The 17,728-nt window shown below is 41.8% G+C and overlaps 1 protein-coding gene across 2 annotated transcripts in view; it reads right to left on the bottom strand.

Moving 5' to 3' along the window:
- LOC122107109 (protein argonaute-4) overlaps window positions 1-17,728 on the bottom strand; it is a 43,760-nt gene that overhangs the window by 10,446 nt on the left and 15,586 nt on the right. For both annotated transcript variants that reach the window (XM_042678710.1, XM_042678719.1), the window contains exons 8-15: window positions 17,292-17,439; window positions 16,941-17,060; window positions 16,696-16,824; window positions 16,332-16,465; window positions 12,674-12,858; window positions 11,181-11,340; window positions 5,347-5,662; window positions 5,082-5,216 (exon numbers count right to left, since the gene is read on the bottom strand). In XM_042678710.1, coding sequence (XP_042534644.1) covers window positions 5,082-5,216; window positions 5,347-5,662; window positions 11,181-11,340; window positions 12,674-12,858; window positions 16,332-16,465; window positions 16,696-16,824; window positions 16,941-17,060; window positions 17,292-17,439 — 1,327 coding nt within the window. The remainder of the gene's footprint in view (window positions 1-5,081; window positions 5,217-5,346; window positions 5,663-11,180; window positions 11,341-12,673; window positions 12,859-16,331; window positions 16,466-16,695; window positions 16,825-16,940; window positions 17,061-17,291; window positions 17,440-17,728) is intronic.

The following is a 17,728-nucleotide window of genomic DNA, read 5'->3' as shown; positions in this document are numbered from 1 at the left end:
CTTTGGCTGATAAAATGTGGTGTGAAATGTGTTACTTCTGGGCTGAAGCTTTAAGAGCCAGCACTGGCTTGTCATGTATCTTCTTTCTCTTCTGCCACAATAACTGGCAATGTTCCAGATAGACACATCTCTGTAAACCTAGGTTCCAAAGGGAGGATGGCAAAGTCACAGCTGTGACAGAGCCAATGTAAATGTGAACAAGAAATAAACCTTTGTGGGGTTGGAGGTGTGGCTCCAATGGTAGAGCGCCAACCAAAGAGCAAAAGCATCAGATACTAAGTTGGAATCCTGGTCTTGGAGAAAAAAAAGAGAGAAGGGGAGAGGGAAGACCTTTGTAAGCCACCAAGATTTTTTTTTATAGTTATCACTACAAGTCTGAGCAGTGTCTGATACAGTGCATCCCCCACTCCTATCATGTCAAGAGTAGAAGGAAAGGACATAGGTGACTGGAACTGGCAAGAGGCAGATTTAGAGAACTGAAGATGTTTTTAAGGGACAAGGGTACAAAGTAACCAAGAGCTGACCCTGTCAACCTTTAAAGGTTAGTGACACTAGGTAGTAAGGGCAGAATGTAAGTAAGTAAGTGTATCTGGTAGATCCTTGAAAGTTCAGATCAGGAGCTGCATAGAGCTGTTTGGAGCTAAAGAAATACATATTTAGGAGCTAGTATGAAAATAAATGAGGTCAGAAGAGTGGATGAGAAAGAATTGAAGTTAGAGAAAAAGTTAAAATTGAGGAAGAACTAGATAGCACTAGGAAACGTGAGTGGATATTAGACAACAGGAGGCAGAAAAGTCAAATAAAGTCTGATTGTAGATGTGGGCAGTGTAGCTGGAAAGTCATATCAAGACAAAGAAAGCAATATTGTCTTATAAGTACTGCGCGCTAACCGATTGCGCCACTGGAGCTCGGCAATATTGTCTTAAGTGTTACAAAGAGGTTAGTGGAGGAATCTGACCCATCAGAGATGAGCAAGATATTAAAGGAACAGCTTTATTTCTCTCTTGAAGTTCTGACTTCCTGAAATTGATGTCAGTCTATGGAATGAAAGTATGACTAAGAAAGTATCAAGAGAAAGCCGGGTGCTGGTGGCTCACGCCTGTAATCCTAGCTACTCAGGAGGCCGAGATCTGAGGATCGAGGTTCAAAGCCAGCCAGGGCAGGAAAGTCCATGAGACTCATCTCCAATAAACCACTAGAAAACCAGAAGTGGCACTGTAGCTCAAGCGGTAGAAAGCTCACCTTGAGCTGAAGAGCACAGCGCCCAAGCCCAGAGTTCAAGCCCTTGACCGACCAAAAAAAAAGTACCAAGAGAAAGTCAACTGATGATTTTTTCTCAAGTTAAAGTCATGAAACAAACAAAACACAAGGTTGTAGGTAGACTGATGGAGAGGCGGAGTGAAGGGGTATTTATTGGCAAAATTAAGGAAGATTTGAGCAACTCTACAGTCAAAGAATGAGAAAGACTAAATTTGAAAACTGGGTCATTAATAAAGTGAAACTCTCAAGAAGGCAGAAATAATTAGTCAAGAGCATAGGCGGGAGCTAAGTATGTGGCTCAGCCTGTAATCCTACCTACTTGGGAGGTGGAGATCAGTGATTGTGATTTGAGGCCAATCAGGTGAAAACAGAAGTTCTTGAAACCCCATCTCAGTCAATGGGCTGGGTCTAGTGGCCTAAGCCTGATATTCCCAGTGACACAAGAAAGCGCAAGCAGAAACTGCAGCCAGGCTGGCCCAGGAAAAAGCTGGACCCCATCTCAGGAATAGCCAAGCAAAAAGGGGCTGAAGATGCAGCTAAAGTGGTAGAATGTCTGCCTTGTAAGCTGAGGCCCTGTATTCAATCCCCAGTAATGAAAAAAAAGGCATAGATGGAGAGATTAGCCTAAAATATGAAGGAGATGAGGAAGAAGATAAGAAAGCTAAAAACTGAACGAAGTTTGAAAGCAGAGGAAATATGGTTGAGAAAATTCATGGTATCTCCTCTACTCATCTGCTGAGTTAGATGGGATTAAAGATGTGCACCTCCAATCTGATGAACAAATGATTCATTCCCCACAGCAACTCCTACCACCTTGAGAACAGAAGCAAAGGAAATAGGCATGTGGACTGACTCAAAACTGAAGGCATGATCAGAGAGCTGGAGATGTTGATAAGAATCCAGGATAAAAAAAAAAGGGTACAAAATAAACCAAATACTGGGGCCTCAGATTTTTTTTTAAGTAGTGCTGAAGTTTGAACTCAGGACCTTACACTTACAAGGCAAGAACTCTATTGAGCCATATCTTCATCCCTGTTTTATGTTGGTTATTTTTATTTTTATATTTTTGTCAGTCATGCATGGGGCTGGGTGCTGTTCCTAAAGCTTTTTCGCTCAAGGCTAGCACTTTACCACTTTGAGTCACAGTGCCACTTCTGGTTTGCTGGTCGTTAATTGGAGATAAGTCGCACAGACTTTCTGGCCTGGGCTAGCTTTGAATTATGATCCTTAGATCTCAGTCTCTCTCTCTCTCTTTTTTTTTTTTGTTGGTCGTGGGGCCTGAACTCTAGGCCTGGGCACTGTCCCTCAGCTCTTCAGCTCAAGGCTAGCACTCTACCACTTGAGCCACAGTGCCATGCCACTTCTGACTTTTGTGCTTATGTGGTGCTGAGGAATTGAACCTAGGGCCTCATGCTTGTAAGGCAAGTACTCTATCACTAAGCCACCTTCCCAGCCCCAGATTTCAGCCTCTTAAGTAATTAAGATTACAAGCATGAGCCACCAGCCCCCTAGCTATGTTAGTTATTTTTGAGGTATGGTTTTGCTTTCTACCCTGGAGCATGCCAGAGCCACAACTCACTGACAGTGTGCTGTCACATCTAAGATAATAGGTAAGCACCACTGTACCCAGATTTTTGTTGAAGAGTTTGTTTCACAGACTTAGGTTAGAGGCCTTAACTGGCCTCTAACTTCAATCATCCCAATCATAGGCTTCCTAGTAGCTAGGATTACATGTATGAGCCATTGATGTGTTTCTTGGCACTGTCAACTATGAAAGATTACATTAGACATTAAAGAACAGAATGGTGGTATAGTTTTGGATTTTAGTAATTTTAGTAATTCAGGGGCAGGCGATATAGCTCAGTGATAGAATGCTTGCCTAACATTTGAAAGGTCCTGGGTTCCATCCCTGGCACTGAGGGGGTAAAAATAAAAAAGATAAATTCAGGCCACAGAGCCTGTTGTTAATTTGTATGACATCATAATAATTCAGAGTTTGTATTATAGGACTCCCCATACCTATTTAAAATATTTTTGGAGAAAATTCTTCTTTTTAGGAAATTCTTCTTTATATGCTAAAATTACAGATCAGGTATTGGCAGTAAAGCTGAGCAAATGGGTTATATGAGGTCATAAGTTTGATCTCCAGCAACATATAGATCCACAAAGACCCACAGACACATCCCTCGTAATTGCTTGTGTCATTGTAATGTACTTGACATTTCTGATCAATTATTTTAAAAAACAAAAACAAAAACATACCCTCTAGCTGGGTGTTGGTGGGTCATGCCTGTAATCCTAGCTACTCAAGAAACTGAGATCTGAAGAACATGGTCTAAACCCAGCCCAGGTAGGAAAATCATTGAGACTCTTATCTCCATCTAACTACCAAAAAAGCCAGAAGTAGAGCTCAAGTGGTAGAGTACTTGCCTTTAGCAAAAAATCTAAGGGATAGCACCTAGGCTCTGAGTTCAAGCCCTAGGATCAGCACAATACCTCCTCCCAAAAACAAATAACAACAACAATGAAAATAAAAACTCTAGAAACCACCTAGCTATCACACAGGAGATATCCTTCTTTTTTTGGGGGGGCGTTCTGTGGTGGGGCTTGAACTCGGGGCCTGGGTGCTGTCTCTGAGCTTTTCTGCTCTGTTCAAGGCTAGCACTCCAACACAGATCTCAGCCTCCTGAGTAGCTAGGATTGCAGGCATGAGCTACCAGTGCTGGCTGAAATATCCATTCTTTTTATTTTTGTTGTTGTTGTTTGATCATGGGCTTGAACTCGGCCTGGGCACTGTCCCTCAGCTCTTCAGCTCAAGGCAAGTGCTATACCACTTGAGCCACAATGCCACTTCTGGTTTTCTGGTGGTTAACTGGAGATAAGAGTCTCACGTACTTTCCTCCCTGGGTTGGCTTTGAACTGTGATCCTCAGATCTCAGCCTCCTAAGTAACTAGGATTATAGGTGTGAGCCACAGCCACCTGGCTAGTCCCTGAGACTCTTATCTCCAATTAACTAACAAAAAGACAGAAGTGGTATGGGGACTGGAGGAAAAAAAATGAGAGAGAGAGAGCAAGGAAAGGGTAACAGTATCCAAAAAGAAATGTACTCATGGGTTGGGAAGGTGGCTCACTGGTAGAGTGCTTGCCTTGCATGCCTGAGGCCCTGGGTTCCATTCCTCAGCACCACATAAGCAAAAAGAAAAAAGCTGGAAGTGGCACTGTGGCTCAAGTGGTAGAGCGCTAGCCTTGAGCTGAAGATCTGAGGAACAGCACCCAGGCCCAGAGTTCAGAACTCATGACCGACAAAATGACAAAAAAGAAGGAAAAAAAACGAGCTTAGGAAGAGTCCTCAAGCTGTGAGTTTAAGACCCAGAACTGGCATGGGAAAAAAAAAAAAAAAAAACTTTCAGGATTGTAAAAGAAAAAAAATCCGGACTGGGAAATTAGCTCAGTGGTAGAGCGCTTGCCTTGTGTACATGAGGCCCTGGGTTTGATTCCTCAGCGCCACATAAACAGAAAAAGCCAGAAGTGGCACTGTGGCTCAAGTGGTAGAGCATTAGCCTTGAGCTGAAGAGCTGAGGGACAGCGCCCAGGCCCAGAGTTCAAGCCCCATGACTGGCCAAAAAAAAAAAAATCCCCCCAAACCAAAAAACAAAACATTCAGAATTGTCATCTAAGTTCAGTATATTTATTTAATTATTATTTAATATAGTCAGTATATTTATTTAATTATTAAGCACCTCTGATTATAAAACATGACTTTAAATCTACTCAAAATCATTTGTATTTGTCATTGCAGGAACTTATATTGTTTTCTTACCCTTTCTGTTTTATCTGCACAGAAGAGTCGTGTGTGATGTCTCTTTTGCACCACAATGTATGTTATTCCTGGCCGATAATCTTCTTCCAAACTTATACATGCCTTTCGAATTGCTATTAGTTCAGGCCAAGCTACCTAAGAGACAGAAATGGAATTATGCTTCATTGATAACGTGCCTAGAATCTGTTTTATTGAAGAATGGATAGAGGAAATTGCATCAGATTCCAGAAAGTCCCAAAGGGCAACACTGAGCTAATGACAGTACCTGTTTCATTTGCCCTTCGGATACTCCTCCCCGGTAATAGATGATACGAGTGGGCTTGAAGCGTGTGGATTTGTAGAACTGGATCAGCAGTTCTCGAACCATGTTAGTCAGGTCCTGGATGACCTCCTGACTATATAGTAGCTCCTGGGAGATCTCCTGCCGGGATGTCTGCACCCGAACTGTGGCACAGTACCGGCTGGGGTGGCCATCCATGCTGCCCACCACAGCTGCAATGGAAGGCTTCTTCCCATCCCCTGCTGGAGGGTGTGTAACATCTGCTCCCAGGAAGATGACAGGCTGCTGGAACACTGAGGGCCTGCTCGGATCGAAGGGGACAATGCCACTCAGTCATTCAGGTAACACATCTGGGCCTAGAAGAGTTCTACTACCAGAGGTTGATAATCAGAGGTTTAATCTTAGGAGAGAGGCCTTGTGCTCTAAGGGAGAGAACAGTAAGGATCCAAATCCAAACTCTTTAAGATGTGAGACTTGGGAAACACAATCAAGTCTATATTTTTATTTCATTTTTCTCCACTGTATTTATCATTTATACCACACCACACATTTTGGTTTGTTTTTTTTTTTGGTCGGTCATGGGGCTTGACCTCTGGGCCTGGGCGCTGTCCTTCAGCTCTTCAGCTCAAAGCGAGCGCTCTACCACTTGAGCCACAGCACCACTTCCGGTTTTCTAGTGGTTTATGGGAGATAAGAGTCTCATGGACTTTCCTGCCCGGGCTGGCTTTGAACCTCGATCCTCAGATCTCAGCCGCCTGAGTAGCCAGAATTACAGGCCTGAGCCACCAGCACCTGGCTTTGCTTGTTTTTTTGTCTACACAAACCTAAATGTAATTTCTACAGGGTAAGACTTTTGTTTTGTCTTGGTCACTGTTATATCCCCAGTACCTAAAATAATGCTTAGCTTATATGTGGCATTCAATAAATACTTATTGAAAAATGAATTTATTTATTTGGCATTAATTTCTCTATTGAAGAAATCAAGAGGGAAAAATATCATGTGTGCTTCTCTGGTAAAAGTCAGACTCTCACGCATGCCCCTTCTCCCCCCACACCCCAAAGAAAAGTTGGGCATGTTGGTATAATCTTTAATTCCAGTAGTTCTGGAGGCTGAGTCAGTTCTGTGAGTCTGAGGCCAGGCCTGGGCTATAAAGGCAAGATGCTGCCACAAAAACACAAGAAGTGCTGGACATCAGTGGCTCACCTATAATCCTAGCTATTCAGGGAGACTGAGATCTGGAAGATGGATCTGAAACCAGCCCAGGCAGAAAAATCCATGAGACTCTATTAGCAAAATGTTTGGCTGAAGGTACAACTCAAGTGATAGAGTGCCAGAAACCATACAAATCCTTAAATATTGCAATTGAGACTGCAAGTACTTTACTCTTAAACTATAATCCAGGAAGCATTTCAACTCTTGACAGTTTTTTGTTTTTTTTTTTTTGGGTCCAGTCGTGGGGCCTGAACTCTGGGCCTGGGTGCTGTCCCTCAGCTCTTCAGCTAAAGGCTAGCGCTCTACCACTTGAGCTACAGTGCCACTTCCGGCTTTTTTCTTATGTAGTGCTGAGGAATGGAACCCAGGGCCTCAGGCATGCAAGGCAAGCCCTCTACCACTGAGCCAACTTCCCAGCCCAACTTTTGACAGTTTTATGTAATGAGTACTGACGATACATTGCATGTATTTACTATATACTCTATCATCACATAAAATAGTCCTGGCAAAGAGCAGATAACAGCAGAAAAACACATTCATTGTTCATGTGGATAACATAACAATATTCTAGCCACAGTGCTAACCCCCTACATATATTAACTCATTGAATCTTAATTCTATGAGGGTAGTAAAATTATTATCTCTATTTTTTTTTTTTTTGGGTCCGGTCGTGGGGCCTGAACTCTGGGCCTGGGCACTGTCTCTCAGCTCTTCAGCTCAAGGCTAGCGTTGTACCACTTGAGCCACAGCACCACTTCCCACTTTTTTCTTTTTGCTTATGTGGTGCTGAGGAATGGAACCCAGGGCCTCAGGCATGCAAGGCAAGCGCTCTACCATTGAGCCACCTTCCCAGCCCTATTATCTCTATTTTTTACAGATATAATGTGTCATGTCTGTAATCTTAGCTACTTGAAGATTGGCAAGATTGGGGTTCAAAGCCAGCCTGAAGGTAAAAATGTTCATGAGACACCCCCCCCCCCCCCCACCCACATCTCAACCAGCAAAAAAGCTGGGCATTGGGCTGGGAATGTGGCTTAATGGTAGAGTGTTTGCCTAGCATGCATGAAGCCCTGGGTTCGATTCCTCCGTACCACATAAACAGAAAAAGTGGCACTGTGGCTCAAGTGGTAGAGTCCTAGCCTTGAGCACAGAGAAGCTCAGGAACAGTACCCAGCCCTGAGTTTAAACCCCAGGACTGGCAAAAAAAAAAAAAAAAAGTTGAGCATAGCTTCTAGCAATTTAGGAAATGAAAATAGGAGAACTGTGGTCCAGGCCAGCCAGGTATAATTCGAGAACTTACACAGCACCACTTCTGGCTTTTTCTGTGGTAATGAGCAATCGAACCCAGACTTTATGCCTGCTAGGCAAGCACTCTACCACTAAGCCACATTCCCAGCCCTGTGTATTACTTTTTTACTATTGTTTCTGTTGGGGAATTAACAATGTCACTGTTTTTTGTTTTTGTTTCTTTTTACAGAGTTATGTAGGTGACAAGATCCATCATTAGCTGTCTTTTCTGGAAACACTTCAGAGGAGTGAGGGGTCAGTAGCTTTCCCCCTCTTTTCCTTGGAATAATAAAACTGTATATTCTACTTGATAAGGTCTGGAAGAAAACATACAAGTAAGTTCATATTTATAATGCTCGTCTATTTAGAGCAACAATAGTTCATATGTTCACATCTGTTATTACCAAATTCAACATATGAACAGGAATCAGCTCTATCCAGGAGCATGGTTGGAAGCAACAGCTGAGGAAATCAACCACTTCTGCTGCACCCACCACAAGCAAAAACATCCTGAAGCCAAAGCACACAGTTCTTAATACATAGTAATGGAACCATGTAGGGTAAGTCCATAGCCTACACAAGTCATACAGCAGTTTATCTACCCAAGGTATAATATTCTTCTAACACCAAAGAAGACAGCCAAAAAGCTGTGGGCACTGTTGGCACATGCCTATAATCCTACCTACTCAGGATGATGAGATCAGAGGATGGAGGATCAAAACCAACCAGGAGAGGAAAGTCTGTGAGACTCTTATCTTCAATTAACCACCAGAAAACCAGAAGTAGCACTGTGGCTCAAGTGGTAGAGCACTAGTCTTGAGCTGAAGAGCTCAGGGACAGCACCCAGACCTGGAGTTCAAGCCCCATGACTGACAAAACAAACAAACAAACAAACAAAAGACAGACAAAAAGATCTATCTATAATACAATCCACAATTGTTTTCAAACAATTGTGCTTTTCTTAAAACACTTTGGTCACGATATACCCCTTTGATATAAAAGCATATTAATAATCAGGACATTAGGAATCTCTAGATTCTTTTATAAGTAGCATTTGTAGAACCACTTTTGGTAACAAATACAGTACTTAGGAATATGCATCCAACTGAGGATGCATAAAGTGTATCCTGAATTCTTTCTGGTTAAAACCAGGGCTGGCTGCTACTGTGAGATATAGAATGAGAATCTATAAAAAATACTGTAACATGTTGGGTTTTTCCCAGAGGCTGCATCTTCTTTTGCTGGAATACTTTATAAATACATATTAAAAAGTATGACAACAACTCCAAACAGTCCAACCTGTTCACTCAGCTCTTATCCCAATTTGATTCATATTCCTGGCAATGAATTTCATGGCTGTGTGTTGTTGTTTCCTTTTCTTATATTGTATTGTCCAGAAAGATGTTGTGACATTTCTAAACCATCTCTGGTATGTATGTTCAAGGATGGATGCAACTAATAAGTGGTCAGGCGCTGAAGCCTGTAGTATCCCAGTACCTGTTTGCAAAGGATTGAAAACATTGATTTGGACTCACCATTCAACTCAAGCATGAATCCAAAATTCCCTTCCCTATTATGTTTATCACCTCCTCTTCTCTTTTTACTCCTAATTTGAAAACTACAGGAGTGCCAAGATTACCTGGTTACTGGAAAGATGTTCACCCCAACCGACAAAACTTTCCTGGAGGGCTTTTGTAATTCACAGCCCCATTCCATGTACTTCCAGGTTTGTTTTTTTGTTTTGTTTTGTTTTTGTTGGTCATGGGGCTTGAACTCTGGGCCTGGGCGCTGTCCCTCAGCTCTTCAGCTTAAGGCTAGTGCTCTACCACTTGAGTCACAGCGCCACTTCTGGCTTTTTCTGCTTATGTGGTACTGAGGAATTGAACCCAGGGTCTCACCTATGCAAGGCAAGCACTCTACCACTGAGCTACCTTCCCAGCCCACTTCCAGTTATTTTTATGTATGTATGTATGTATATATGTATGTGTGTATGTATGTATGTATTGTCAGTCATAGGACTTGAACTCCGGGCCTGGGCACTGGCCCTCAGCTCTTCAGCTCAGGGCTAGCACTCTATCACTTGAGCCACAGCACCACTTCCGGTTTTCTGGTGGTTAATTAGAGATAAGAGTCTCACAGTCTTTGAACCGTAATTCTCAGATCTCAGCCTCCTGAGTAGCAGCTCTAAAGAATGAAGGAAGTGGGTTCATCACCTGGGAAGAGAAAGAGTGCTTACTTTTACCAGATATACAAAATTATACAATAAACGAATTAGAATATTGTGGTAGGATAAAGTGGTTTATAGATAGATGAATGTGGTTTATTCACATGATATAGACTACATAGTATGAAAATGAATGAGTTACTAGGGCTAGAAGAATGGTTGAAGTGGACATGTCAGCTTAGCAAGTGCCATTTTTTTTAAAGGAACTGCTGCTATTAAATGCAACAACTAATATATAGACACATAAGATATATAAAATAGTATATTCTGAATGATTCTATTTATGCAAAGGTCAAAAATAGGCCAAACTAATTTATAGTGGTAGAAGTCACAATACTGGTTGTCTTTGGGGATTTGCAGTGCTGGGGACTAAACTCAGGACTAAATTTATGTATGGTAGGCAATTATTCTCACTGAGCTACCATCCCAAGCCCAGGTGTTATCTAGTCGGAGGGATAATAGAAAGCCTGACAAAGTTCTAGAAATATTCCATATTATAACTGGCTGATGGGTATATATATGGATGTATATATATGTAAGAAACAGTAATTGAAATGCATATTTGAGATGTGTATGGTTTTAAGTTTGTTCGTTTTCAGTGCTAGGGATTACAGTCTTGGGCCTTGTGCATTATGCATGCTAGGCAAGTGATATACTGTTGAGCTACACCCTCAGGCCCCGTGTTTTCAAGGCTGGTCTTGAATTCCCAGGTCTCCTGCCTTGGACTTCTGAATATTGGGATTAGAGGTGTGCAACATAATACCCAGCTGAATTATATATGCTTGTTACTATACATAAGTTAGATTTTTTTTTTTGCCAGTTGTGGGGCTTGAACTCAGGCCTAAGCACTGTCCCTGAGCTTCTCTGTGCTCAACACTAGTGCTCTAGCACTTAAGCCATAGCTCCACTCCTGGTTTTTGAGTGGTTAATTGGAGATGAGAGTCTCATAGGGACTTTTCTGCTCTGGCTGGCTTCAAACTGTGATCCTCAGATCTCAGCCTCCTGAGTAGCTAGGATTACATGTGTGAGCCATTGGTGCCTGGCTGTAAGTTAGATTCTAAACAAAGTTAGGGAAAACAGGCTTCAGAATCTCACCTTTGATGAGGTACAAGCACGTTGTTAATTCCTCCCAGTTTTGCATTTATCTTCAGGCAAAGGTTGGAAAGGGTTTGGGGTGAGGTCTTCACCACATTTTTTACCTGGACACACTGTGTGGCCATGCCTAGAAGGGTATCTCCAACACGTTTCACCTCAGCTACAAAAATAAGTTAATTTTAATTTTAAAATGTTTATTTTTAAATGTTTAATTTTAAAATGTTGACCAGTTTTTAGTAAAGGAAAATCCATATGAACATTTATACATACTGTACTGGGTGTTAGATGTTTCTTTGGTGTTGGTGCTTTCCTCTGCTAATACCCTCAGGGTACTCCCCCCCCCCCCCCTCCCTCTCTTCCCGTTTGGACAGGTCCTCCCCACCCTTTTCCTTTCTCCTTTCCTGGAGGCCTGGAAGCTAGCCTGCTTCCTTCATTCTTTAGAGCTACTTGCCACCACTGGCAAACTCCTTTGAGTTTTTTTTTTCCCCCACATGACTATTCTGGCAAAATAGTCAATCTTCCCTGCTCCTCCCTCTCAGCACATACACACCTTTTGAATTTTACCTTTTCTTTACTCTAAATGGTAGGGATTAAACAGAAGGTAACAAAAGAAGCAAATACAGGAAGGGTTGAAGGGTTACTCTGTAGTTTCTACAATATTGACCCAGATGATAACCAGAACTTTTTATCATGCTTCTTCCAATAGATACAAAGTAACTATGTCCTCTCCTGGAAGTGGCTGGCTCCCCCACTCATTCCCACTTTGATCTCCTAAGTGCTTTTTACCAAACATTCCAACTTTCCCAGATTCCTGGACTATGAAAGGATTGTACAGTATTTCCTGCTCCATTTCCAATCACTTTCTTCCCCAACTACCCACAGGTTGAATATAGCCCCATATCCTCTTATAGCCAAGAAGATGCAGAGAGAAAAGAAAGATGGGACAGCAACATTCCAACAATGGTTGTTCTACCAAGGTGGATCTAAGAGTGGCGATGACAACATGAAGCAGAAGTCACTTGTAGCAGGAACAAGAAACAAATCTTCGGCCAGGCACTGGTGGCTCACACCTGTAACCCTAGCTACTCAGGAGGCTGAGATCTGAGGTTCAAGATTCAAACCAGCCCAGGCAGGAAAGTCTGTGAGACTCTTCAATTAACTACCAGGAAACCACAGTGGCACTGTGGCTCAAGTGGTAGAGCACTAGCCTTGAGTTGAAGACCTCAGGGACAGCACCCAGGCCCAGAGTTCAAGCCCCATGACCAACAAAAACAAAACAAAACAAAAACCCCACAAAACTTCATTGTTGTCTGTTTACAGGGCTGGGAACCAAATGTAGGGGCTTGTGAATGTTAGGCAAATTCTTTACCACTATCTTAGTTGCTTTGAACCACTGACAGTTTGAAATTACTTGTGACTGTAGCACACTTAGATTATCCTATCAAACCAACTACTTGAAATCATCCCTCATTCAACATCAAAAGGGTTCATACCATAAACTGGTGTCTTCCCAGGCAAGATAACCACTATTAGTTGTAGGCCCACGTATGTCATTTTCAGATGTTTAAACATGGGCTCCACACTGTCTGCCCCTTGTGCATACTTGCAGAAACAAGGCTGACCCTGGATAGGCATTCCTGCATCCTTGGAGATTTTACGAAGTTGGTCAGTGAAACTCCTGTTAAGATAGAAACAGCAAGTTCACAGAGTTTTCATTCAGTGTGCATCAATGTCAACAGACAAAAAGAACCCTTTAATGAGCTTATAAAAACAGACTAGCAAGCTGGGCACTGGTGGTTCATGCCTATAATCCTAGCTACTCAGGAGGCTGAGATCTGATGATCAAGGTTCAAAGCCAGCCCGGGCAGGAAAGTCCGTAAGACTCTTATTTCCAATTAGCCACCAGAAAACCAGAAGTGGTGCTGTGGCTCAAGTGGTAGAGCATTAGCCTTGAGCTGAAGAGCTGAGGGACAGTGCCCAGGCCCAAAGTTCAAACCCCTTGACTGACAAAAAAAAAAAAAAGCAAGCAAGAAAGAAAGAATGAAGAAAGAAAGAAAAGAAAAAGTCTAGCAAGCTGAGTGCCAGTGGCTCATGCCTGTAACCTTAGCTACTCAGGAGGCTGAGATCAGAGGACTGTGGTCCCAAGACAGCCTGAGTAGGAAAGTCCATCATACTATCTCCAATTAATCACCAAAAAGCTGAAAGGAAGTAAAGCTGTGGCTCCAGTGGTAGAGCATTAGCTTTGAGTACAAAAGCTCAGGGACAGCACCCAGGCCCTAAGCTCAAGCCCTAGGACTGTCTCTTTCTCTTTCTTTCTTTTTCTCTTTCTTTCTTTCTCTCTCTCTCTCTCTCGCTCACACACACACACACAGACCAGTAGTTGTACCACTACAATTATATCAGAGAATCTGTATTAATAAACCATCAGATTATAGTTTTGAATTTTTCTGTTGTTAACAGTTCTAGGGTTTGAACCCAAGGTTCCACATTCAATCGCCTTGTACTCTACCACTTGAGCCATACCTCCAGCCCTACTTTTTGTTGGATAATATAAAATGGATTCTCATGGATTTTTCTGTCTGGGCTGGGTTGAACTGGCAACCTCTGTATCTCAGCCTTCTCAACTATGATTATAGGTATGAACCACTGGCGCTTAGTCTAGAATTTTTACTTTATTATTTTTGACCAGTCATAGGGCTTGAACACAGGGCCTGGACAATGTCCCTGAGCTCTTTTACTCAAGACTAGCACTCTTAACACCTTGAGCCATAGCACCACTTTTGGCATTTTCTGCTTATGTGGAACTGAGGAATTGAACCCAGGGCTTCATGCATGCTAGGCAAGCACTCTACCACTAAGCCACATTCCAAGTCCCTTTATTCTTGCTTTTGCACAACTGGGGATTGAACCCAAAGCCTTGTGTATGGCAAGCATATGCTCTACAACTGAACGCTTGTTCTCATTAAAAAATTTTAAGTTCTTATGGTTTAGCTGGACCTCGGGGATTACAATAGCATTCCTGTTCAAAGATTTGCTGTGGTTATTTTTTTTTGTTGGCAGTAGTGGGTCTTAAACTCAGGGCCTGGGTACTTTCCTTGAGCTTTCTTGTTCAAGGCTAGCATTCTACCACTTAAGCCACAGCTCTATTTTTGCCCTTTTGGTAGTTAAATGAAGATAAGAGTCTCATGGACTTTCCTGCCCTTGCTGGTTTTAAACTAAAATTCTCCTTCTGAGTAGCTACAATTATAGGCAGGAGTCCTCTGGTGCTTAGTGTGTGGTTGCTGATAAATTTTAATATTTAAATCAGCAATTCTGTACTGAAGAAAAATGTGTCAAAATTTCAGGTAGCACATATTTGGGAAGGCTGGAAAAAGAAGAGTTAGACAAGGTTGTGTTCAACTGAGACTGCAGAAATAGGGCATCACAAAATCAGTGTATTTAGGATTAGAGTCAAACTTAGATTTGATTCAATAACAATATCAAAAGAAATCTCTCAAAACTCAAAATTCTTTGTAGAATTTTAATTTTTGGATTGAAGAAATTGTTTCAATCTATGCACAAAACTTTCTGAATGATCTCTAGTATATTTGCCAGTGGATTGCAGGATTCCCTTCTTTCATCCCATTCCAAACAAATTTCTTTAATATAGACTGGTGCAATATAGAATGTAAACCAAGTCAGCTAGTAACCAACCATGCAGTAAAATATTCTCAGTAGTGGGCTGGGAAGGTAGCCCAGTGGTAGAGTGCCTGCCTTGCATGCATGAGGCCCTGGGTTAGATTTCTCAGCACCACATAAGCAAAAGTGGTAGAGCACTAGCCTTGAGTTGAAGAGCTGAAGAACAGCGCCCAGGCCCAGAGCTCAAGCCCCATGACCAGCAAAAAACAAAAAAACATTCTCAGTAGTAAATCAGAATGATTAAAAACAAACTAAGGGGCTGGGAATGTGGCTTAGTGGTAGAGTACTTGCCTAGCATGCATGAAGCGCTGGGTTCGATTACTAAGTACCACATAAACAGAAAAAGCTGGAAGTGGCCCTATGGCTTAAGGTGGTAGAGTACTAGCCTTGAGCAAAGAAGCTCTAGGACAGTGCCCAAGCCCTGAGTTTAAGCCCAGGACTGGCATCTAGATAGATAGATAGATAGATAGATAATAAAGCCAAGTGCTGGTGGCTTACATCTGTGATCTTAACTACTCAGGAGGCTGAGATCTAGGGGTCACGGTTTAAAGCCAGCCTGGGCAGGAAAGTCCCCATGAGACTGTTATCTCCGATGAACCACTCAAAAACTAGAAGTGGTGCTGTGGCTCAAGTAGTAGAGTGCTAGCCCTGAGTACAAAGGGTCTCTGGGACAGTGCCCAGGCCCTGAGTTCAAGCCCCACAACTAACTAAAAATAAAAAGTAGTTTTTAATCCTCTTTTTTTTTTTTTTCCTGTTGGTCATAAGGCTTGAACTTGGGGCCCGGGCACTGTCCCTGGGCTCTTTTGCTCAAGGCTAGCACTCTACCACTTTGAGCCACAGTTTCATTTCCAGTTTTTGAGTGGTTAATTGGAAATGACTTTTCTGCCTGGTCTGGTTTCAAACCTCAGATCTCAGCTTCTTGAGTAGCTATGATTATAGGCATTAGCCATTCGTGCCTGGCAGGATTTGTTTGTTTTTGTTTTTGTCGGAAGTGGGGCTTGAATTCTAGGCCAGGGCACTGTTCTTTAGCTCTTCAGCTCAAGGGGAGGATTCTACCACTTGAGCCACAGCACCACTTCTGGTTTTCTGGTGATTAATTGGAGGTAAGAGTCTCATGGAGGAGAGCTACCTGAGCCACCTGCTCCTGGCAATGCCTGCAAGTTTTTAATCCTTTTTTGAAAAAAACACAATACCCAAAGAAGTACTATTAAAATGCAAATTACTAAAAATGGAAGAATTCAACAAGCAGCATTGCTTCAGCTTTCTTACTCACAAATTTGTGCTCTAAACATATGGAAGCTGAGTCAGATAATGTAATTCTCAAGTTTGTAATTTATGGTGATATCAGGTATTTTTCTACCCAGCTGCTATTGCTATGGGCATCAGGGATTTAGAGGCAGTATACACAGCACATAAAGACAGTATTTCACAACATGGAGGGTATTACTAAGCTAAAAACATGAAGATACTCACTTCAGTAAATCTTCTCTACATTGTTTCTGAGGTGCAAAACAAGCAACTGCCCAAACTTTAATTTCAATGCCAGCATAAAACTGTTTTCCTCGCATATCCCAGACACCCTGGTTGGGTGTAGCTACTGTTTTATTCTTAAAAAAAAAAAAAAAAAAGAAAGAAAAGAGAAAAGACTTTATAATGTAAGGCCATTTAATGTTCAAGACAGGGAAAAATTCAAAATTTTATTCAGCATCAGTCAAAAGACAAAAGGCCATAAATGAGTTTAACTATAGTTTTAATTAACATTGAGTAGTTAGAAAATGGATTATAATCTTGTTTAGACTGCAATGGAGAAGCTTATTGAGATAAACAGAAAACTTACCCGGCCTCCGTACTGCAGCATTGGGGCTGGAAGGACCCGACCTGTAAGCTCTGTCATTTCATTGTGGACAACAATCCCAAATTCTTTAAGGTATGGATCAGGTCCACCCACCATGCTATTGCTCTTTACCTAAAGAACAGGAAAGCCTGCATATATAAAAAGAGTAACTGTGTCCCATCAGAAAATTTCTATTATTATTATTATTTTTATCTTAGAGCTGGCTAATCTTGAAGTCTATGCCTTACCAGTCTACTGATTTCTTCCTGTCTGTCAGGAGCAGATCTTGCTGTGGCTTTGATCATTGTGGATGTCTGATTGTCTGTGAGCTTCTTTATACATCGCTGCCCTGCTACTATATTACAGACCTGTTGAGAGATAGAGAAAAATTTATTTCTGTATCAATAGGCTTCTATATCTTAAACTTTTACTAAACTATCATACATCCTCCATTTCTAGAAACATTTAAATAGTTATAAAGTGAGGTTATCTGTCCAAAATATTTTAGAATTCTATCACAGGTTTAAAACTTTTTTTTTTAGTCTTTAAACTATTCAAGAGATTAGCAGATTGGCAAAAGAAAATTGATTTCAGCTTACCTCAAGTGGCAAGTATGTATGCTTTTGCTCTTGTCCCACTTGGAGACAGGGAAGATGGGGGTATTTCAGCTGCAGGCTATACTTTTGCTTAAAATATTGAGCTACTGTACATTCCATAGCTTGACCATTTTCTAGCTGTAAAGGAAAGCTAAAGAGATAGGGTTTTTTTAGAAATATATTTTCTTTCTTTTTTTTCAAACAAGTAAACAAAGCCTAGTAACATTTTCTACCTCGATAAATCAACTAAAAAATAAAAATCAAAGCCAGGCACCAGTGGCTCATGCCTGTAATCCTAGCTACTCAGGAGGCTGAGATCTGAGGATCACAGTTCAAAGCCAGCCCAGGCAGGAAACTCAACTCTCATCTCCAATAAGCCACTCAGAAAACTGGAAGTGGTAGAGCACCTGCCTTGAGCTGAAGAGCTGAGGGATAATGCT

The sequence above is a fragment of the Dipodomys spectabilis genome, unplaced genomic scaffold, assembly GCF_019054845.1.
Source record: "Dipodomys spectabilis isolate Male_0828 unplaced genomic scaffold, ASM1905484v1 ptg000002l, whole genome shotgun sequence".
In the NCBI taxonomy this organism is placed as follows: Eukaryota; Metazoa; Chordata; class Mammalia; order Rodentia; family Heteromyidae; genus Dipodomys; species Dipodomys spectabilis.
Note: the sequence above shows the minus strand (reverse complement) of the source record. Positions and strands in the feature narration are given on the sequence as shown.